Here is a 23,829-nt window from a genome sequence, read left to right on the forward strand (position 1 = left end):
ATTTGGTACATGTGACAATACAGTAATAAACTAATTTTAATGAAGATGTCCTTACACTCTACAGAAATTTCCTCACAAAAGCTGAGAGAGTGCCTTCATCCAAACACCCTGCACCAGTGCAAGGGACATTGGCACCATCTTGAGTACCACAAAGGATCGTTCATTTGGAACAGGGATTTGGAACAGCTGAGGGAGATGAATCTGTGAAATTCATTTCCACAGGCTGCTACGGAGACCAAGTCATTGGGTATATTTAAAGCGGAGTTGATAGGTCCTTGATTAGTAAGGGTGTCAAAGGTTACAGGGAGAAGGCAGGAGAATGGGGTTGAGGGGATAATAAATCAGCCATGATGGAAGGATGCAGCAGATGCGATGGACTGAATGGCCTCATCCTGCTCCTATGAGCTATGATCAAAGTGAAGACATTACCAGTATTTTAAAAATACAGTAGTTTACTAATATACAGGCACAGCTTCGCCTCGATTCCCGGTTAAGCAACTGACACTAGAAATGGAATGTTGATGTCAGCTGTTGACTCACTCTCTCCTCCTTCTCCAATGTAATTAAGTTATATTTCAAGAGTAAACAGCCTCCGCTCTTCTCAAAATATTGCTGCCTAGAATCAAGTGTATGCGACACAGCACAAGGTTAGTCATAGCATCATTTGAGAGGCCCTCAGATAGGTACATGAATATGCAGAGAATTGATAGAACTGCAGAAGGGATTTGTCTGATTGTGTCACTAGCTTACTTTGGCCCAACCAGTCTTTGCTGACCACAGCATCTGCCCAATATCCTGCATTTGGCATATATCCCTCTAAGCCCCCTCTCTACAAGTACCAATCCAAGTGCTTCCTAAATGATACCATTTTATCTGGCTCAACCACTTCCTCCATATACACTCCTGTACCTAATAAAGTGGCCAGTAAGTGGATATACAGTAATTAACAGTACACAATGCTGGCACATCATTGTTAGAGTGTTTTTGTTTATTAGCACGTACTGACTTCAGCCACTGGTCTTCAGATTCAAAAATGAACTGTGGATTAAAATGCAGTTCTGAACGATGGGTCCCTAAGACCCATGAACCACTGTTAATTAGAAGACCAGACAATGCTGATTTAAGTTTGTTATTTAGGTGTTTGTACTGCGGCTGCAAAGAGGGAGGTGTGAGGGTGGTGTGTAGTTCAAAGGAAGCATTGTAAATGTGGAATTGTCCTGGAGTTTTCTTTGAGCTTCAGCATATATAATGTTGTGTAGTGTTGGGTCAAGATGCCCGCTCTATCTCATTTTGTCAAATAAAGAAACTGATTCATATCCACTAGTACTTCTCTCTGTTGACTTTGTTCACGTGACAACAATCATTTACAACCTGTGTGTTTGTCTAACCTCTCCTATATACATCAGTGCTTTCTATTTTAGTTACTCCCTGGAACAGAAGAGTTCCAAGATCCATTATTTCACCTAAGTTCCCCTTTTGTTTATTATAACTTATTCTGTTTTTCTTCCAACCAAAGTTGGATCTCCTAGTGGCCACACATTTTAATTCCACGTCCCATTCCCATTCTGATATGTCTATCCATGGCCTCCTCTACTGTCAAGATGAAGCCACACTCAGGTTGGAGGAACAACACCTTATATTCCATCTGGGTAGCCTCCAACCTGATGGCATGAACATTGATTTCTCTAACTTCCGTAAATGCCCCCCCGCCCCCTATTTATTTATTTATTTATTTATTTATTCCCCCCTTTTTTCTTTTCTCTCTCCTTTTTCTCTCTCTGTCCCTCTCCCAATCACTCCTTGCCTAGTCTCTGTCTCTCTCTGATGCTCCCCTCCCCCTTTCTTTCTCCCTAGGCCTCCCGTCCCATGATCCTTTCCCTTCTCCAGCTCTGTATCCCTTTTGCCAATCACCTTTCCAGCTCTTAGCTTCACCCCACCCCCTCCTGTCTTCTCCTATCATTTTGGATCTTCCCCTCCCTCTCTCACTTTCCAATCTCTTACTATCTTTTCTTTCAGTTAGTCCTGACGGAGGGTCTCGGCCTGAAACGTCGACAGTGCTTCTTCCTATAGATGCTGCCTGGCCTGCTGCATTCCACCAGCATTTTGTGCGTGTTGCTTGAAATATTTTCCCCTTGTTTAATTCATCAAACACTTTCAGAATCTCAAAAATCCTTTAGATGTCTGTCAAACTTCCCTTCCAAGCGTAAAATGACCAAAGTGTTGGGCAAAGAGGTAGTCTGAGGAGGGAAAGGAGCCACTCTGAGAGAACGAAAGAGCGACTGTTGGTAAACAAAGTTTCAGTGCTCCTGGTGGCCAGGAACAGGGTAGATGAAGATAGCAATGGGCTCGGTCACACCGCTCTGGGTCCAAACAAAGGTGTAATTGCTCATCCTTTACGTCCTTTTTTACGATCGCTGGACACTGCGGGATATAAAGACCATCAGTACTGCAGGTCTAACCCGCTGGCGAGTTGCTCGATAGCAGTGGAGCTTGGAGCTGGACCTACTGCGTACCATGCTGCCACCTGCCACAGGAAGGCGTTGGACGAGTTGCACGATCCAACGAACGGTGCAAATGATTGTCTTGAACATTTTTCTTCTCATCGCAAGACCCCGTTGCACATTGGTAATGTCGAGTACTGCAAGTCTGGGTCATTGGTTCATCAGATGGGGGGCTGCATGGCCTAGGATGTTGTGCGAACCATCCCCTCGTGACACAGGGTTGCCCACTACAGCTGCATGGCGATTGTCTATGCCGGGTTGGAGGCTGACCCTCCAGTCTGTGCTGCCCTCCAGTGCTCGCTCGGTGAAAATCAAGCAGGACTGTGTTCATCTGCAGTTGCACTAGTGCGTAATGATCGGACTGCTGTGGTCTTGTTCTTGCCGACAACATCCCATGCACCACCAATCTACAGGACGTGACACTCATGGGCTTGGGCTATACAGAGTCTCTTTTTTATGTGACTGTACGTTTTCCTGCCATTGTAATTATATGAGGTATATGTGCCCCTGAGCTTTAGTACTGTGTACTTTAGTATGTGACTGTTAGTACTGTGCTTTATACCTTGGTCCAGGAGTACTTCTGTTTCATTTGACTGTATTCATGGGTATTCATGTACTGTTGAATGACAATTAAGCTTGAACTCAAACTGACTCCTTGTCTCACTCTGTCCACCAGTAGATGCTTGTGGTTTTGAGCACGAAACCAGGATAATGCTTGTTATCATAATTGGCAAGAGAGTGGGATTGGCACAAATTACATTTACCAAGGTCAGCCACCTCATGAGAAAATTCTAACTGGAGCAATTTGTCTACAATTAATTTCTATGCCACATCTGGAGTTAATTTGAATTATTTTCTTATTTGGAATTAAAATTGTTCTTAAAATCAACACCACCTGTGCCACTTCGCTAAAATCGCTTTATTTGAACTACTGTATTGATTTTTATCATGGCTGCTATTAATAATTTTGAAATAACAGAAGGAGTCTACATTACACTAGGTGAAGCCTCCATCGGTTTAAAATGAGTACCTTTGTAACTGGCTTTCATCAAATACAAAACATTTTACTAGGTCTAAGATTTATAACTTAGGTTTAAGCCACAGAGTTCAAGAGAAACACAGACTGTGAGGAACAGCAGTCAGCCATACTGATCCAAGCCAGCCATCTGTTTAATTAGATGATTATTCAGAACTTAACAACACCCTTTTGCCTACAGCATAAAGTGCATTTCATATTATCAAAATTAAAAGTACATTTATTATCAAAGTGAGTATACCATATAGAACCTTGAGATCTGTTTTCTGCGGGCACCCACAGGAAAATAAAGAGGTACAATAGATTCTATGAAAGCCACACACAGCAAAGACCAACAAACATCCAACAAAAGAGGACAACTGGTGCAAATAATAAAAAGATAAACAAGTAATTCTCGAGCACGAGCTAGCGAGTCCCCGAGAGTGGATCTGTGGGCTGAGGAGTCAGTTTGGAGCTGAAGCGAGTGAAGTCATCCACGCTGGTCCAGGAGCTGTGGACTGTGGGGTAACAGCTATTCCTGAACCTGATGGTGTGGGACCCAAGACTCTTGCACCTTCTGCCCGATTGTAGTAGAGAGAAAAGATGGAGATGGGTGAAATGCAGGCAGATGAGATGGGCTCGGGTGGGAGATCTTGGCTGGGGCTGAACACCAGTTTGTTTTCTGCTCTTGGGCCTCAACGCTTTAATCTGGCATTATGCTTACTGAACTACATAGGCTTGATCTTAAAATTATTATCCATGTTTTCAAATCCCTCCATGTGTATTTGCTCGTCCCCATCTCTGTAATCTCCTCCAGTGATCAACCCTCAGAGAACTACTGTTTCTTCAATTGTAAGCTCTTGTGTTTATCTCATGGTCAAACGTACTTACTTAGAACAGGCACTTCCGGCACAATGAGTTGCACCACCCGGCACCTACCTATACTTAACCCTAGCCTAATCACAGGACAATTTACAATGACAAAGTTAACTACTAACTGGTACGCTTTTGGAATGTGGGAGCAAACCAGAGCACCCCAAGGAAATCTACACATGGGAAGATCATACAAACATTTTCACAGTGGATGCCAGAATTTAACTCCAAATGCTGATGCCCGAAGCTGTAATAGCATTGGGCTAACGTTCGTAGTGCCTCCTTTAAGTTCCCCAGCTGCTGTGGTGAGATTTGAACCTGTGCCTTCAGATTGCTAGGCCAATCTTTAGCATTACTAATTCACCGGTATTGCCCCTGTACCACCACACTGCTGTTAATTACTTCACACTGGTGGGCTGACCGTCAACCGTCCTGGATTCTGTCATTCTCTCTCTCTACTTCTCCATGCCCATTTCCTCGCTCATGACTTTCCTTAAAATCTGAACTCTTTGCCCAAGTTTCTGATCACTAACCTGAACATCTCCCTGTGTGGCACAGTGTCAAACGGAGTTTAACCTTGAAACAGGTTTCATTGCACTGAAAGGTACTATTTAGTTTTATGAGCTGTGTGTCAGAGTCCTAGAAAAATACAGCACAGAAACAGGCCCTTTGGCCCTGCAATTTCTGCACTTGCCTTCCATAAGATGTGAGGGAACACGTTGTCAAGCCTTGGGGATTTATCCACCCCAATTTCCCTCAAGACAGCAAACACCATCTCCTCTGCAGTTTGAATAGGGTCTATGATCTCACTGCTGCTTTGCCTTGCTTCTATAGACTCTGTGTCTGCCTCCCAAGTAACTACAGATGCAAAAAATCCATTCAAGATCTCCCACATCTCTTTTGGCTCCATGCATAGATTACCACTCTGATCTTTCAGAGGACCAATTGCGTTCCTTGCAATCCTTTGCCCTAAACATGTCTGAAGAATCCCTTATAGTTCTCCTTCACCTTGGCTGCCAAAGCAACCTCATGCCTTCTATTAGCCCTCCTTATTTCTTACCTAAGTGTTCTCTTGCATTTCTTAAACTCCACAAGCACCTATTTCTGATGTTCACCTCATTTGTTTCTACCTGCCTATACCTGCTATGCACCTTATCTCTTGAAAGCCACAGTTCCCTAAAACTGTTATCTTTACCTTTTATTCTGACAGACACATACAAGCTTTGTACTCACAAAATTTCATTTTTGAAGGCCTCCCATTTACCAAGTACACCTTTGCCAGAAAACAGCCAGTCTAAATTCACACTTGCCAGATCCTTTCTGATCCCCAAATTAGAATCTTAACCTGTGGAACAGAATCGTCTTTTTCCTTATTTACTTTGAAACGAATGGCATTATGATCAGTAGACACAAAGTGTTCCCTTACACAAACTTCTGATACCTGCCCTGTCTCGTTCTCTAATAGGGGATCAAGTATTGCACATGCTCTTGTTGGGAAACTTTCCTGAACACATTTGACAAACTCTATCCCATCCAGCCCTTTTACTGTATGGGAGTCCCAGTCAAAATGTGGAAAATTAAAATCACCTACTATAACAAACTTATAATTCTTGCACCAGTCTGCGATCTCTCAAGTTTGTTCCTCTAAACCCTGCAGACCCTAACCCTAACCCAAACCCTAACCCTGGTCTGTAATATAGCTCCATTAATGTGATCATACCTTTCCTATTTCTCAGTTCCATCCATAAACTAGACGAGTTCTCCAGTTTGTCCTGACTGAGTACCGTCACATTTTCCCTGACTAGTTAAGCCACCCCTCTCCCTTTAATTCCTCCAGCTATGTTGTGCCTAAAACAGCAAAACCCCAGAATATTGAGCCGCCAATCCTGCCCCTCCTGCAAACAAGTCTCACTAATGGCTACAATATCATAATTACATGTGTTGATCCATCTGAACTCATCTGCCTTTCCTACAATACTTCTTACATTGAAAAACGAGCGGTGATTGATAAATTTGTGGCCCAAGGTAGAAGGAGTCAATTTTAGAAAACCTAGCACATTTATTTTTCAACATAGTCCCCTCCTACATTTACACACTTAGTCCAGTGGTCGTGGAGCATAAAGATCTTGGACCTCCAGAAAGTGTCCACAGCAGGGGCGATTGATGTTTGTGGCCTAAGGTAAAAGGAGATGAGTTATACAGCTCTTGTCACATGCACGTGCAGTTCAACTCTTTGAGTGATTAGGCAGAAAGTTTGAAGTTAATAATTCATCTCCTTCTACCTTAGGCCACAAACTTCACCCCTGATGTATTATTAACTGATGAGTTATTAACTTCAAACATTCTAAATAATCACTCAACTGCATGTGCATTAACGAGAGCTGTATAACTCATCTCCTTCTACCTCAGCCATGAACTTGTCAATCACCCTGCTCAACCTTTTGATTCTTGAATTTGGCTGAAGCCATAAGCACATCTGCCTCCACAACCTCTCCGCTAACTGTTCTGGCTTTCTGGCATTTAAACCCCACCGTGCAGCATTAGCAAACCTTCTCACTGGGATATCCATCCCTCTCCAGTTTAGGGTGCTAACTGTTTCTTCTATACAGATCAAGGCAGCTCAATGATCCAAAAATCTGACGCCGTCCCTCCTTTTCCTGGCCTTTCTAGCACATGACATGGGTAGCAATCCTGGGATCACAACCCTGGAGATCCTGCCCTTTAACTTAGCATCTAACTCTCTGAACTCATTTTGCAGAACCTCGTCACTCTCCCTACCCATGTCATTGGTGCCTACATGGACCACAGCCTCTGGCTGCTCACCCTCCCACTTAAGAATGCTGAGGACTTGAATCCGAGATATCCCAGACCCTGGCACCTGGGAGGCAAACATACTATCTGGGAATTTCGTTCTCACCTACAGAACCTCCTGTCCGTTCTCCTAATTAACGAATCCTCCATCACCACAGCTCACCTCTTCTTCCCCCCTCCCTCTTAGTCACAGAGCCAGACTCAGTACCAGAGATCCAGTCGCTGGGACTTCCCTTTGCTAGGTCACTCCCCCAGCAATATCCAAAGTAATCTGTCGTTGAGAGGGATGGCCACAGGGATACTCTGCACTGGCTCCTTAACCCCTTTCCCCTTCCTGATTGTTACCAGGTTTCCTGTGTCCTGCACATTGGGTGTAACTACCTCTCTATATGCCCTATCTCTCACCCCTTCAACCTTCCAAATCATTCAGAGTTCATCCACTTCCAGCTCCAACTCCTTAATGCAGAGTGTTAGAAGCTGCAGCTGGAAGCACTGCTTACACGTGTTGTCTTCAGGGATATTGAAAGTCTCTCTGCCTTCCCGTACCCTGCAGAGGAGCATTCAACTATCCTGCCTGGCATCCCTGCTGTTCCAACTGTGCAAACATAAAGAAGCAAAACAATAAAAAACTAGGGAAAAAATCTACCTACAGTTTCCACTCTCTCTAACCGAAGCCTCAAAATTTCCACTCCAGCGATGGCCGCTCTTCCTTATTTTAAATTGTTCTTGCCGATCAATCATGACCACTGATTGGCTGCTGCTCAAAACACCAATCTGCCACGTGTTGATGTCTTATGTACTCAACATGAGTGAGCTACGCCTTCTCATGCTTCAGATCATAAAACCATAAGATATAGGAGCAGAAGTAGGCCATTCAGCCCATCGAGTCTGCTCTGCCATTCAATCATGGGCTGATCCAATTTTTCCAGTTACCTCCACTCCCCTGCCTTCTCCCCATACCCTTTGATGCCTTGGCAAATCAAGAACCTTTCTATCTGCCTTAAATGCACCCAGTGACTTGGCCTCCACAGCCACTCGTGGTAACAAATTCCACAGATTTACCACCCTCTGACTAAAGTAATTTCTTCACATCTCTGTCCTTCAATCCTGAAGTCATGTCTTCTTAACCCAGACTCCCCTACCATGGGAAATAACTTTACCATATCTAACCTGTTCAGGCCTTCTAACATTCAGAATGTCTCTATGAATCCCCCTTTGTTCTCCTGAACTCCATGGAATACAGACCAAGATTTGCCAGACGTTCTTCATACGGTAACCCTTTCATTCCTGGAATCATTCTTGTGAATCTTCTCTGAACCTTCTCCAATGTCAGTATATCCTTTCTAAAATAAGGAGAGTCCAAAACTGCACACAATACTCTAACTGTGGTCTCACGAGTCCCTTATGGAGGCTCAACATCACATCCTTGCTCTTATATTCTATACCTCTAGAAATTAATACTAACATTGCATTCACCTTCTTCACCACTGACTCAACCTGGAGGTTAACCTTTAGGGTATCCTGCACAAGGACTCCCAAGTCCCTTTGCATCTCTGCATTTTGAATTCTCTCCCCATCTACGTAATAGTCTGCCCGTTTATTTCTTCTGCCAAAGTGCATGACCGTACACTTTCCAACATTGTATTTCATTTGCCACTTCTTTGCCCATTCCCCTCTATCTAAGTCTCTCTGCAGGCTCTCTATTTCCTCAACACTACCCGCTCCGCCACCTATCTTTGGACATTGGAAAATTTAGCCACAAATCCATTAATCCCATAGTTCAAATTATTGACATACATTGTAAAAAACAGCACTCCCAACACCGGCCCTTGTGGAACTCCACTGGTAACTGGCAGCCATCCAGAATACGATCCCTTTATTCCCACTCTCTGTTTTCTGCCGATCAGCCAATGCTCCACCCATGCCAGTAACTTCCCTGTAATTCCATAGGCTTTCATATTGTTAAGCAGCCTCATGTGTGGCACCTTGTCAAAGGCCTTCTGAAAATCCTAGTACACCACATCTACTGCATCTCCTTTGTCTACCCTGCATGTAATTTCCTCAAAAATTTGCAGTAGGTTAGTCAGGCAGGATTTTTCTTTCAGGAAACCATGCTGGCTTTGGCCTCCAGGTATTCCAAAATCTCATCCCTAACAATCGATTCCAACAACTTTCCAACCACTGATGTCAAGCTAACTTGTCTATTGTTTCCTTTCTACTGCTTCCCACCCTTCTTAAATAGAGGAATAACATTTGCAATTTTCCAATCATCCGGTACAATGCCAGAATCCATTGATTCTTAAAAGATCATTGTTAATGCCTCCGCAGTCTCTCCAGCTACTTCCTTCAGAACACAAGGGTGCATTCCATCAGGTCCAGGAGATTTATCCACCTTCAGACCATTAAGCTTCCTGAGCACCTCTCCATCATAATTTCCACTGCACAAATTTCACTTCCCTGACACTCTTGAATGTCCAGTATACTGCAGATGTCTTCCACTGTAAAAACTGATGCAAAATACGTATTCAGTTCTTCTGCCATCTCTGCATCTCTCATTACAATACCTCCAGTGTAATTTTCTATTGGTCCTATATCTACCCTCAACTCTCTTTTACCCTTTATATACTTAAAAATGCTTTTAGTATCTTCTTTGATATTAGTCACCGGCTTCCTTTCGTAATTCATCTTTTCCTTTCTAATGACCTTCTTAGTTTCCTTCTGCAAGTTTTTAAAAGCTTCCCAATCCTCTATCTTCCCACTAGCTTTGGCTTCCTTGTATGCCCTCTCTTTTGCTTTTACTTTGGCTCTGACTTCACTTGTCAGCCATGGTAGTGTCCTTCTTCCATTCAAAAATTTCTTCTTATTCGGAATATATCTGTCTTGCACTTCCCTCATTTTTCACAGAAACTCCAGCCATTGCTGTTCTACTAGTGTCCCTTTCCAGTCAACTTTGGCCAGTTCCCCTCTCATGCCATTGTAATTTCCTTTATTCCATTGAAATACCGACACATTGGAATTTAGTTTCCCCTTCTCAGATTTCAAAGATCGCTGATTGGCTGCTGCTCAAAACACTGAACTGCTGTGAATCAATGCCTTACACACTCATTTGGTGAATCTGAGTGAACTATGTCTTCTCAAAGCTTCGGATCCACAACTGGCCACTGCTCAAAACGCCCAAACTGCCTTATGTACTCAATCATCAAACATGAGTGTGCTACGTCTTCTCACGCTTTAAATCGCTGATTGCCGCTGCTGAAAATTTATGTTTTGTGGGAGCACTGTGGTCCAGGGGCACATTGTTTCGTTGGGTTGTGTAGTCAGAAGACAATAAATTTGAACTTGAACTTGAGGTGCTGTACTAATGCTGAGCATTGGAGTGAAACCTGTCAAACCAACTGAAGTTTTGGATAGCACAAACTGGGAAATGGAACAACCAATCAAGGTTACTCATTTATCTCCAATGGCAAGCAATCCCGTCAGGGTTGGTCTGGAACGCTGTAAACATCTCCACGTGCTTCAGGAGGCAATTAATTCTCAGAGGAGGCATAACATTATAGGCAGAAGTGCCTGTACCGTGCTGTAATTTGGGGTGCCACAGTAACATAGCGGTTAGTGTAACAATACCATTGCTCGGGGCGGTGGGGTTTGTAGTTTAATTCCGGTGCCTTCTGAAAGGAAGTTTATACGTTCTTCCCGCAGTCCAAAGATGTATTGATTAGTAGGTTATTTGGTCATTAAGCTAGGGGTTAAATTGGTGGTGTGGGGTGGGGAGCTCGGTGGGCTGGAAGGGTCAGTTCATCGTTGTATCTCTAAATAAATAAAATAATATTCTAGGGAGGAAGGTTTTTAAGATTATGAGTAGGTTTGATGGGATGGAATAGAGAGATCGTCTTTTCAGAAGTGTATGTAGTGAATGAAAGCTTATAGATTCATAACAGGGCGAGAATGTGGATCTTATTGGCACATAAAATTGTTGATAGGAATGGGAGGGAAAGGTGGATGAAGACACAAGAGATGAGTACAGAGGTTTCTGACTTCTGCCCACTTGCTTTCCAGTCCCGATGAAGGGTCTCCGTCAACTGTTTGATCCTCCCTGTAGATATTGCCTCACTTGCTGAGATCCTCCGGCATTGCGTGTGATGCTCAGTGTGCAGAGGTTGGCTAGGAAACAAGGTAAGGCCGGCCTGATGTACAACTTCAGTGTAGAGCCCACGCCATTTGTGTGACACGTCCACTCTAACTTTTGCATTGTGAGGGAATTCTTCAGGGAAACGGTGACAAAGGCGCTCTGCCCCGTCTCCCTCCCCAGCGATGGCAGGGTCGATGAAAGGATCCGGCTTCCGTTCTCAGACTCCCACTGCGTAACCCGAAACCACTGGCCACATCATTTCACACTGGGACCTCGCCCCCTCTCTCTCTCTCTGCAGCCACCGCCCACCCTGGGCTCGAAATGCCTTTGTTCCGAGGCTGGCCTGTGCTTCTCCGGCTCTGGACAGCGCACAGACCGGGAGCTCCACTGAATTCACACACAGCCCCCTCCAGCTCTCTTCCTTCCTGCCGGTCACTTCTGCCATCTCGTAATCACCGAGACCTGCTGACCTTCGTCTGGCGCGGCGGACAGTGGTTTCCCATCTCTCGCTGGCAACCCTGCACAAAACTACCATCTCCGCCAGTGCCAAATTCTGGACTGTCCGGAATTTTTTTTTGGGGGGGGGGTCAAATTTTCCGTTTTGTGGTATTCGTATTCAGATTCCTAAAAGCACTTTGGAAGTGTTGGTAATTACCCCAGGCAAGGGGAGATTAGTTACTCGCTTTATAATTTTCTTTTTATAACGTTTGGTACAGACAAGTAGCCCAAATGACCAGCAGCTTGTGTCGGTATGATGGGTAAAACCGCATCCCAAAGCCGTTGGGCCTCCTTAACAACTTTTGATTGTTCCCTCAAAGAAGCTGACCTCGAGTTCCAGTCCCGTTCCCATCCCACTCCCCGTGAATCACTGTTTTCCGCGGAACTCCTACACCCACGCCTTTCAGCTTGTGACTAAAATGGTCCAGTCTTTATTTTTAAACAAATAGAGAGTTTTATTTTTAAAGCGCACAGTTCAGTTGCGGTGCGATGGGTTATTTTGGACCATTCCCTCAGCTAGTGCTTGTTGGACCCGGACCCCATCCCACGCTAAGAATACCGCAACGCTCACTCGAGAGAGGAGCTGGCTCCAAACTAAGTGGAAAGTTCCCATGACAACCTCTCCGAGTTATTTTAAGTATTAACACTGCATGCCAAACCTAGCAGCGCAAGTTGCCCGATGTCGCGCGGATAAAGGAAACTCCAGGCGTGCAGAAACAAGAAGTTAATGGCTCAGACTGAATGACCAAAGAATCACACGCGGCCGCTTAGAAACAGAGACGCGGTCCTCCCAGCTGCAGGTGACACAGAGGTTGACTGGAAGTCAAAACCTCCTTAAAACACGGCCTGATATAAACAGCCCCTATTCACCAGACGCCGCTCTTCCAGATTCACGGCCGTTGATGTCTGGGACCCTACAATCTCAGAACTAATAAAACCACGTTAATTTCTCTTGTCCCGCTCCCCGTTAAGAAATTCCAAGTCCGTACCTTGAATCCAATGTAGGAGCTTCGGTAGAAACAACACAGGGCTGCCGAAAGTGTTCTTAAAATGCTGCATCTTTCAGTCATGTTTGAAGACGTTGACAATCCGTTAACTTTTTTTTTAAGCAGCAGAGAAGACTGCTGGCAAACGGGACTAAAACTCTACACAGTATCTGACAGCTAGCGAGAAGCCCATTACCGAGACCCCCAGCTCGATGTGTCTGGGAGTCTTTCTTATCCGCTCGTCAGCTTGGAGTGCTTTCTGACGAATAAGACTGTGAGGCTCCTTCTGACAGCTCCCCTCGGCAGCCCATGTATGGACAGCAGGGCTTCTCATGTGATTCCGGTACCAAATACTCTACTCCGTCTGGGCGCAGACTTCAGCAGAGAGATTGTTAATGACGGTTACTCGGCATCCTCTCCCCTCACTCACCGTGCCAGTTAGTCGCGGCCTTACCTGGAATACCATTGCGATGAATTTCTATTCTCTGCCGTCAAAAAGTCTGCACTATAGTAACAGACACTCCCGTTGTAACATTGAAAATTAATTACTGGATTCACTCATCCAAATTATACAGAATACGCCTTCCCCATCATTAATGAAACAACTCCTGGCTAATTGCCAATTGCACGCATTTGAAAGGTCCTTTAATATTGAAAGTGCAAACTCCCGGTCCTGGGAACTAACTACCAAAAAAAAAGCTACTCTAACTGAAGAAAATAATTACTACCGAGGTGTACCGCAGCCTTGCATGTTTCAAATTTTCCCTTCTAACTAATCATTAACACACAGCACTCGCAGAGAACGGCAGGGTTCAGAAAGATCAAACTCGCAGGCAGGGAAATGTCAGCGTGTGCCCATTCGGTATTAGGAATGGATCGTGGTGCCAGTGACCTCATCCCAAAGCCCAGACCCTCACCACAGACTGACCCGGAGCACTGTTCGGGATAGAAACGACTCATCATCCGTCCAGGCAACACTGAAACACGTACCGACATCTCACATTCTCAACTAAAGTCGTCGGAGTGAGCTGAGGCTTTATAAGGCATTTGGTCCGACAGCACACCACTTGTGTGTTATATCAAAGAAAAACGTGCTGGATTTGGAGGGGGTGGCCAGAATGATCATGGGGATGAAAGTGTTAACATTTGAGGAGTGTTTGATGGCTCTGGGCCTGTACACCTTGAAGTTTACAAGAATGAGGAAGGATCTCAGTGATACCTATTGAATATTGAAAGGCCTGGACAGAGTGGACATGGAGAGAATGTTTAATATAGTGGGGGAAATCTAGGATCAGAGGGTACTGTCTCTGAATACAAGGACCCTCCTTCAGAACAGAGATGAGGAGGAATTTATTTCGCTATAGGGTGGTGAATTTGTGGAATTCATTGCCACAAAGATCTGCGGAGCCCAAGTCGTTTTACATATTTAGGGTGGAGGGTGATAGGTTCCTGATTAGTCAGGGTGTCAAAGATTACGGAGAGAAGGCAGAAGAATGGGGTTGAGAGGGACAATAAGTCAGCCATGATGGAATGGCAGAGCAGACTTAATGGGACAAATAATTATATGGTTTTATGATTTTTTTTCTCTACCTAGGTAACAACTGGAAGCCCCGTGTTACTCTGAGAACTTCTTGTGTTTTTATCCTCTATCAGCTTTCACTGGTCTCCTTATCCCAGGAGCACAGCTAAGCAGGATGTGAAATGATCCTGTACGGGCACTTAATGCCAACGATATTCTGGTGCAGAGCTGAGGAGGTGCCACTCTGTCAAACGGCATCCATCACGTTCTTGCTGTTCACCATTCTCAGGGGTGAATGGGTTTTGTGAACAATATCAACACTCGTAAATACAACAAAGAATCACAATGAAGGGTCTCAGCCCGAATCGTTGGCCTCCAAATCGCTGCCTGACTTGTTGAGTTCCTCCAGCGTTTTATATGTGTTGCTCAAGATTTCCAGCACTTGCAGTATCTCTTGTGTTTAAGAAATCCTTAATGTTCCTTTTGTAAATTTGTGTCTTTTTGTGTAAATTTGTGTCAAAATTTTGTAAATTTTGAAAATAAAATTGCATGACTTTACTGATAATTGTTCAGGTATACTGTATATTCATAGAATATGGTAAATCATGCTTGACTAATCTGTTGGAGTTTTTCGAGGATGTAACCAGGAAATTAGATGGGGGAGATCCAGTGGATGTAGTGTACCTCGATTTTCAGAAGGCATTTGATAAGGTCCCACATAGAAGATTGGTGGGTAAAATCAAAGCTCAGGGCATCAGGGGGAAGACATTGACATGGATAGAAAACTGGTTGGCAGATAGAAAGCAAAGGGTAGCGGTGAATGGGTGTTTCTCGGAATGGCAGGTGGTGACTAGTGGGGTGCCACAGAGCTCGGTATTGGGACCACAGCTGTTTACAATTTATGTCAAAGACTTGGATGAAGGCATTGAAAATAACATCAGCAAATTTGCTGATGATACTAAGCTGGGTAGCAGTGTGACATGTGATGAGGATGTTAGGAGAATTCAGGGTGACTTGGATAGGCTGGGTGAGTGGGCAGATACTTGGCAGATGACGTTTAATGTGAATAAGTGTGAGGTTATCCACTTTGGGAGTAAGAACAGGAAGGCAGATTATTATCTGAACGGTGTAGAGTTAGATAAGGGAGAAATACAAAGAGATCTCGGAGTCCTTGTTCATCAGTCACTGAAGGTGAATGAGCAAGTGCAGCAGGCAGTGAAGAAGGCTAATGGAATGTTGGCCTTTATTACAAAGGGAATTGAGTACAAGAGCAAAGAAATCCTCTTGCATTTGTACAGAGCCCTGGTGAGACCACACCTGGAGTATTGTGTACAGTTTTGGTCTCCAGGGTTAAGGAAGGACATCCTGGCTGTAGAGGAAGTGCAGCGTAGATTCATGAGGTTAATTCCTGGGATGTCTGGACTGTCTTATGCAGAGAGGTTAGAGAGACTGGGCTTGTACACGCTGGAATTAAGGAGATTGAGAGGGGATCTGATTGAAACATATGAGATTATTAAGGGATTGGACAAGATAGAGGCAGGAAATATGTTCCAGATGCCGGGAGAGTCCAGTACCAGAGGGCATGGTTTGAGAATAAGGGGTAGGTCATTTAGGACAGAGTTAAGGAAGAACTTCTTCTCCCAGAGAGTTGTGGGGGTCTGGAATGCACTGCCTCGGAAGGTAGTGGAGGCCAATTCTCTGGATGCTTTCAAGAAGGAGCTAGATAGGTATCTTATGGATAGGGGAATCAAGGGATATGGGGACAAGACAGGAACCGGGTATTGATAGTAGTTGATCAGCCATGATCTCAAAATGGCGGTGCAGGCTCGAGGGGCCGAATGGTCTACTTCTGCGCCTATTGTCTATTGTTTTGATTGGCGATGTATTAAAACGGTTAATATGATAAAGGGAAAATGGTACATTTTGGCCCTCAGCCCATGATGTTGTTCTGACCTTTTCAGATGCTGGTTACTTTGCTTTGTATTTTAATTTCAAGTGGCATTTAATTGTGAAGCATTGATTTTTGATTACTGTGTCCATCCTCGGCTCAGCAGTGCAAGGCTAATCAATGAGCCTTCAATATTGTAGGAACTCTCTGAAGTAACTCTGTGTGTAGAAGTTACAGTATTGTGCCTTCTAAGATCAATCTAACTCTTCCCCCCTACATAGCCCTCCATTTCTTCCATCATCCATGTGCCTATCTAAGAGTTTCTTAAGTATTCCTAATGTATCTGGCTCTACCACCACCCCTGGCAAAGTGCTAGCAACTCCCTGTGAAATAAATTTACGCCCGACATCCCTCTATACATTTCTCCAATCACCTAAAATTTAATTAAATTATGGAAAATCTGAACCTTTCTGATATTTTAAGTGTCAAGAATAAGGACCAGAGAAAAAATGGCCAGGAAAAATGTTGTCATACTGGGAATTGTGAAGCTGTGAAATTCACTTGAGATTTAGTGGTTGAAATGGAAACCCTTTTCAAATTCGAGGCTGGATTACATTTGTGGATAATGGAAAAAGGGATGGTCAGTGTAATTACAATTGTCTGCTTGCCTGATACTCTAAATTCATGGCCTGTTTCCATAGTGTAACTTCTGTAACAGTTAACCATGGAAATGCCTCATTAGAAATGGGTAGCTTCAGGGCAGGTGTTCTGGGAAATCATTAAAACAATGACTCATTCTTCTAGATCATTAAGTTCTGCACAGCAGCAGCTTATGCAGGTGAGTCTGAGACAGGGGAATCCCACATCAAGGCAAGTGTTACAGCACCACGGAAATTTCAGACACTGGCTACTTTGCTTTGTATTTTAATTTCAAGTGGCATTTACTTGTGAACATTTGGTTACTGTACCCAACTCTGCACAGCCGTTCAAGGCTAATCAATGAGCCTTCAATAATGCAGGAAGTCTCTGAATGCAGAAGCTACAGTATTATGCCTTCTCACACCTACAATCTCCTTAATTCCCCATCAGCTCACAACGTTTCTTGTACAATGGATTCCGGTTAATTAGGCTATTGGTTGATTGCGACAACCATTTATTTGGGACGACTCTTAAAGAGCTAAAATTAAATCAAGAAAATAGCTGGGATTCCCTTTGTGTATTTGGGACCCTATGCCACTTAATTGGAGCAGGAGACTGTTGCCAGTTTCTAACTAGCATCAGTTGCGTGCACCTTCTTGGCCGTTAGACACTACACTGTGCTTAGAGTGACCACTTTTTAAATAGCTTCAGATGCATGTGTTTGTGATAGTTGGTAGAAAATCAGCAGTACAACAATTCGGATCTGTTTTGCTCACTATGGTTTTAAGCATTCAGGCTTGGAAATGCCAGAAATGGCCGGGATCAAAAATGAAACTAGTGAAAATTTCACCACTTAGTTAGGAATTACAAAGGTGTTGACAATCATCTTAAATGTTACAATGAAAGTGAAGATTTGGAGGATGCAGTCATCAAAAACACTGTATGAAGATAGTCCATTATCTGCACCTGGTGTCTGTGCTGATTTTGTTCATTTACAATCAAATGAACACAGCAGATGAATTCTTCTATACACACTAATACACAGTTTTATAGCACCTGTAGAGGCATTGGCAGTGTTTCTAATTTGTTCTATATTTCATTTAAATACATAAATTGTTACTCAGTTAAATGGCAGTATGTCTTTTTTATACCTTTGAAATGTTTCCATGAAACTTCAGCTAATTGGGGCAGCTGCTAAATTCAGGCAAAATGTACAGATCCCGATGTGTCCCAATTAACCAGAATCCACTGTATTTCCTTTCCATTCTTATGATGAGGCAAACTCACATCTTTTTCATATTTGAATTGATAACTCTAACCTGCTATGTGAATGTGTCGTTGTTGTTAGGGTGCAGCATGTAATGTTGCTGCCTGACAGTTCCAGTGCCCTGGGTTCACCGCTGGCCTCCAGTGCTGTCTGTACCAAGTTTCTATATTCTCCTTGTGACCATACAAAATTTCCCTTGCCATTATACTCCAGATCTCCTCCCACATCTCAATCCTGGTGGTTGGTGGGTGAACATTGAACAGTAGAGCACAGTACAGGCCCTTTGGTGTATGATATTACGCTAACCCTTTAACCTATCCAAGACCAATCTAACCCTTCCCTCTCACATAGCCCTCCATTTTTCCTTCAGCCATGTTCCTATCTAAGAGAGTCTTAAATGTTCATATTGTAACTGTGTCTATTAACACCTTCAGCAGTGTGTTCCATATACTTCCCACTCTCTCTGAAAACAATCTCCCTCTAACATCCTCACTGTACTTTCATCCAACTATCTCAGAAGTATGACCCCTCATATTGGCACCCTGGGAAAAAGGTACTGGTCATCCACTCCATCTATGTCTCCTACCTTATCAAGTCACCTCCCGTGCTTCTTCACGTCAAAGATAAAAGCCCTAGCTTGCTCAGCTTTTCATCATAAGACATGTTCTTTAATCCAGGCAGCATCCTAATTGATCTCCTCTGCACCCTCTCTAAAGCTTCCACCTTCTTCCTATAATGAGGCAACCAGAACCGAATACAATACTTCAGGTGTGGTCTAACCAGAGCTTCATAGAACTATAAGACCATAAGATATAGGAGCAGAATTAGGCCATCTGGCCCATTGAGTCTGCTCTGCCATTCAATCATGGCTGATCCTTTTTTACTATCTCCTCCTCAACCCCAGTTCCTGGCCTTCTTCCTGTAACCTTTGATGCCATGTATAATCAAGAACCTATCAATCTCTGCCTTAAGTACACCCAACGATCTGGCCTCCTCAGCTGCATGTGGCAACAAATTCCACAAATACACCACCCTTTGGCTAAAGAAATTTTCCCACATCTCTGTTTTGAAAGGGTGTCTCTCTATCCTGAGGCTGTGCCCTCTTGTCCTAGACGCTCCCACCATGGGAAACATCCTTTCCACATCTACTCTGTCTAGGCCTTTCAACATTCCAAAGGTTTCAATGAGATCCTCCCTCATCCTTCTGAATTCCAGCGAGTACAGACCCTGAGCCATCAAACATTCCTCGTATGATAACACTTTCATTCCTGGAATCATCCTTGTGAACCTCCCCTGGATCCTCTCCAATGCCAGCACATCTCTTCTAAGATGAGGAGCCCAAAACTTCATAATACTCAAGGTGAGGCCTCACTAGTGCCTTATAAAGCCTCAGCATCACATCCTTGCTCTTGTATTCTAGACCTCTTGCAATGAATGCTAACGTGGCATTTGCCTTCCTCACCACTGACTCAACATGCAAGTTAACCTTCAGGGTGTTCTGCACAAGGACTCCCAAGTCCCTCTGCATCTTAGATCCCTGTATTTTCTCCCTGTTTAGAAAATAGTCCACACATTTATTTCTACTACAAACTGCAACATTACCTCTTGGCTCTTGAACTCAATCCCCCAATTAATGAATGCCAACACACCATGCACCTTCTTAACTGCCCTGTCAACTTTTGTTGCAATTTTGGACCTTAAAATCCCTTTGTTCCTCCACACTGAACTGGCTGTTTATCCTCAGGTGTTAGGAATGTTAGGTGAAACTTAAGTCCATTTGAGATGCTATAGGTGACAGGGAAAGTAAGTGGGAGAACGGAATTGCTCGAAGAGTTAGCATAGACTTAATGGGCCAAATAGAATCTGATTATTAATCTTCACAGATGCTGCCTGACATGCTAAGTTGCTCCAGCATTGTGTGTGTGTGTACCTCTGGAATTTCCAGCATCTGCAGAATCTCTTGTGTTTACTCCTTCAGTGGTGCGAGAAATGAGAATTATCAATACTGAAATGGCAGTCAATCCGCCTCCAGCAAAATCCCTACAAACAACAATGGAATAATGTTCAAGAGGTGAAAGAAAAATGCCTTAACATACCATGGACAAGAATTTTCAAGTTCATGGTCAAATAGAACACCATTTACAAACCTTGGCCATCGAAGTACAGGATAAAATTGCTGACTAACATGCCATTCTTTGGCTGAAAGCAGTAGAGCTGTTTTACACAGTATCGCTACTTGACTGAATAAACTAGGGCTAGTGCCAAAGAAAAAGTTGGTGAGTGTGCCAAAGTTCAGGAAATCAAGGGAGAGGTAGGTCAAAGTCATTGATGAAAAGGAGTGTAGACAAGCATTTCCAACATTTTAGTACAAAATGTTACAGAAAGAAAAAAAGATAACAAAAAAGGTAAAACATATGTGATTAAAGAAAATGGAGGAAAACTTAATCAACATTTATCATAATTTGTTTATGAAGAATAACTCCACAAATAGAATCCCAAATATTTGGGATGCCCAAAATCACCTAGCAACTACTCAAAACTGTCCAGTTGTTACAGGCAGCTGTGTTATCTGGTAAGTCATGTGTATATAAAAATTGCCAAGACATCCAAGCCTGGCCAACAGATGTCCCAGTTGAATTCCAAACTGGCACTTAACTGGAATAGTGTGAATAGAATGAATGACTTGTAACATATGAGATCCAGAACACAAATTAGCGACTAGCTCACAACGTTCTTCAGTTAGCGAGAGGGATGCTTGTGTTTTGCCAGTATCAAATATAAAAAGGACAGCACAATTTAAATCCATTCTTGAAACCAATCCTAGTTGGCCAATAAGGGTAACAGTACCTGGTCCATCCTATAAACAACAAGCAGTGTAAATAATGGACCACTATTCCATGGTCCATTGTCCTCTCCTATTAGATTCAAGTTCCTGGGTTTCAACATCTCAGAGGATCCCTCCTTGGCCCTAAATTATGTTGAAATCATGAAGAAGGCACACCAACAGCTATACTTTATTAGGAGCTACAGAGAGTTGTTATTTTACCAAAGACCCTAGCAAATTTCTACAGGTGAACAGTGGAGAACATTTTGACTGGCTGCCTCACTGTCTGTGCACAATATTAAAAGAGTTGGCAGGGTATTGTACACTCAGCCAGCTCCTTCATGGGCATAAGACCCCAGTCAATTCAGATTGGCAACAACTTCTCCTCCACAATCTCCATCAGTACAGGTGCACCACCAGGCTGTGTGCTTAGCCCCCACATTACACTTATTATCGTGTGGCTAAGTACAACTCCAACGCCATATTTAAGTTTGCTGATGACACCACTGTCATTGGCCAAATCAAAGGTGGTGACAAATCAGCACACAGGAGGGAAATTGAAAACCTGGCTGAGTGATGCCATAACAACAACCTCTTACTTAATGTCAGCAACACCAAAGAGCTGATTAACTTCAATAGCAGGAAAGTGGAGGTAGTTGAGCAAATCCTCATTGGGGGAATCAGAGGTGGAGAGGGTCAACAACTTTAAATTCCTTGGTGTTATCATTTCAGAGAATCTGTCCTGGACCCAGCACGTAAGTGCAATTACAAAAAAAAAACACAGTAGCGCCTCTACTTCCTTAGAAGTTTGCGAAGATTCAACATGACATCTAAAATTTTGACAAACATCTACAGATTTGTGGTGGAGAGCCCACTGAATGTCTGCATCACAGCCTGGCATGGAAACACCAACGCCCTTGAATAGAAAATCCTAGAAAAAGTAATGGATATGGCCCAGTCCATCAGTTAAAGCCCTCCTCACTACTGAGCATGTCCACACGGAGCATTGTCGCAGAAAAGCAGCATCAATTATTAGGGACCCCACCACCCAGGTCTTGCTCTCATCTTACTGCTCCCATCAGGAAGAAGGTACAGCAGCCTCAGGACTCACACCACCAGGTGCAGGAACAGTTATTACTGCTCAACATCAAGCTCTCGAAACACAGGAGGTAACTTCGCTCAATGTCACTTGCCTCATCACTGAACTGTTCCCACAACCTATGGACTCACTCTCAAGGACTTTTCATCTCATATTCGCAATATTTATTGCTTATATATTAATTTATTTTTCTTTCTTTTTGCATTTGCATGGTTTGTTGTCCTTTACTCACTGGTTGTCCACAATGTCGGTGTGGTCTTTTGCCGATTCTATTATGGTTACTGGGTTTATTGAGGATGCCTGCAAGAAAATGAATCCCGGGGTTGTATATGGTGACATATATGTAGTTTGATAATAAATTTACTTTGAACTTTGAAGCCACCTAAGATCAAGGACATCTTCAAAAGGTGGTGCCTTACTAAGGATCTTCAGCACCCAGGACATGCTCATTTCTCATTATTATCATCGGCAGTGGGTACAGGAGCCTGAAAACACACACTCAACGTTTTAGAAATAGCTTCTTGCTCTCTGCCATCAGATTTCTGAATGAACTATAAACCCATTAACACTACATCACTATTCCTCTTTTGCAATATTTATTTAATAAATATTGTAACTTATTGTAATTTTTATACAGCTGCCACATAACAGCAAATTTCATGATATGTCAGTGATAATAATCTTCTCTAGCCCTTTGTCACTTCCTAGCTTCTACCATCATTCTCACTTTCCTCCTGCCTACCATCCCCCTCTCACCTGGATCCACATATCACCTGCCAGCTCTTGCTCCACCCCTTCCCCACCTTTTTATACGGGTTGTCTACCCTCTTTCTTTCCAGTCAATGATGCGGGGTCTCGACCAGAAACGTCAACTGTCCATTCCCTTCCATAGATGCTGCCAGACCCCCTGAGCCCCTCCTGCATTTTGAGTCCTGCTGCAGTGAAAAAAATTGAATTGTTTAAATAGAGTATTGCTTGGATGCCTTGAAGAGGAAAGTAAACAGAGTTGGGAAGTACATGTTGATCTGGCACAGGGCAGAACCCAGACATTAAAATGACTTAGACTTATTGGGCGTGTTTCTTGCACAGTTCAATGAATAATAGTCTAATATCCCTGGCATAATAAATGTTTTTGTAAATCATGTGATACATTGTCTGGAAGGACCACGTTAATAGAAGACGTACGTTTTTCACACTCCTTCAGACATCACAATATGTTTAATATCCACTTAATTTCTTTTTAAGTGTGCTTATTGTGGCACACAGAAAATGCAGAAGCCAATTTTGAGCACACAGCACAAATTTCTACATCAACAGAGTGATAATACAATAATACAAAGGGAGGTAAACAGTAACGTGATGGGAATCATACAGGAATTGGTCTGACTTCAGCAGAAGACACAGAGAGTAATGGGGCTGTCGTTTCCAGGGTGGACTGGGACGTGGGTGTTGGAAGTATAAGTGAACACAGGGGCTGGGATCTGGAGCAACAAGCTATCTGCTGGAAAAACTGCAGCGTCTGCGGGACAAGAGAATCTGGTTGAAACCCTGCAGCTGGATGGACCATTGGTCTGGTTTCTGTCACCCCGTGAGTTGCTGATTGGTCACTTTGTGGCTCCAATCTGTCTTTAACACCCACTACAGGGTTCAGGCCACTGACTACACCTTCTCCATGTGGCTACATAGGTTTCCTCCCACAGTTCAAAGACGTTTGAGTTAGGGTTAGTGAGTTGTGGGCATGCTTATGTTAGTGCCAGAAGCACGTCCAGCATTTCTCGGA

At 43.5% G+C, this 23,829-nt stretch overlaps 1 protein-coding gene and 1 long non-coding RNA gene across 7 annotated transcripts in view; one reads left to right on the forward strand and one right to left on the reverse strand.

Annotated features, from left to right (window-relative positions):
- Positions 1-23,829, reverse strand: part of bcar3 (BCAR3 adaptor protein, NSP family member) — a 201,241-nt gene that overhangs the window by 27,447 nt on the left and 149,965 nt on the right. Inside the window, exon 1 of one of the 6 annotated variants that reach the window (XM_073062708.1) lies at positions 13,268-13,474. The exons of 4 other annotated variants lie outside the window; for them this stretch is intronic. In XM_073062708.1, the coding sequence (XP_072918809.1) occupies positions 13,268-13,279 (12 nt within the window). In that variant the 5' untranslated portion in view covers positions 13,280-13,474. Of the gene's footprint in view, positions 1-12,816; positions 13,204-13,267; positions 13,475-23,829 lie in introns of those variants that run through there. One more of the 6 variants, XM_073062706.1, reaches the window with a different exon arrangement.
- Positions 10,779-14,890, forward strand: LOC140736786 (uncharacterized). Its single transcript, XR_012101007.1, has 2 exons — positions 10,779-11,373; positions 14,408-14,890. It is a non-coding gene; the product is annotated as an uncharacterized lncRNA (long non-coding RNA).

The sequence above is a fragment of the Hemitrygon akajei genome, chromosome 12 (genome assembly GCF_048418815.1).
Source record: "Hemitrygon akajei chromosome 12, sHemAka1.3, whole genome shotgun sequence".
NCBI classification, from domain to species: Eukaryota; Metazoa; Chordata; class Chondrichthyes; order Myliobatiformes; family Dasyatidae; genus Hemitrygon; species Hemitrygon akajei.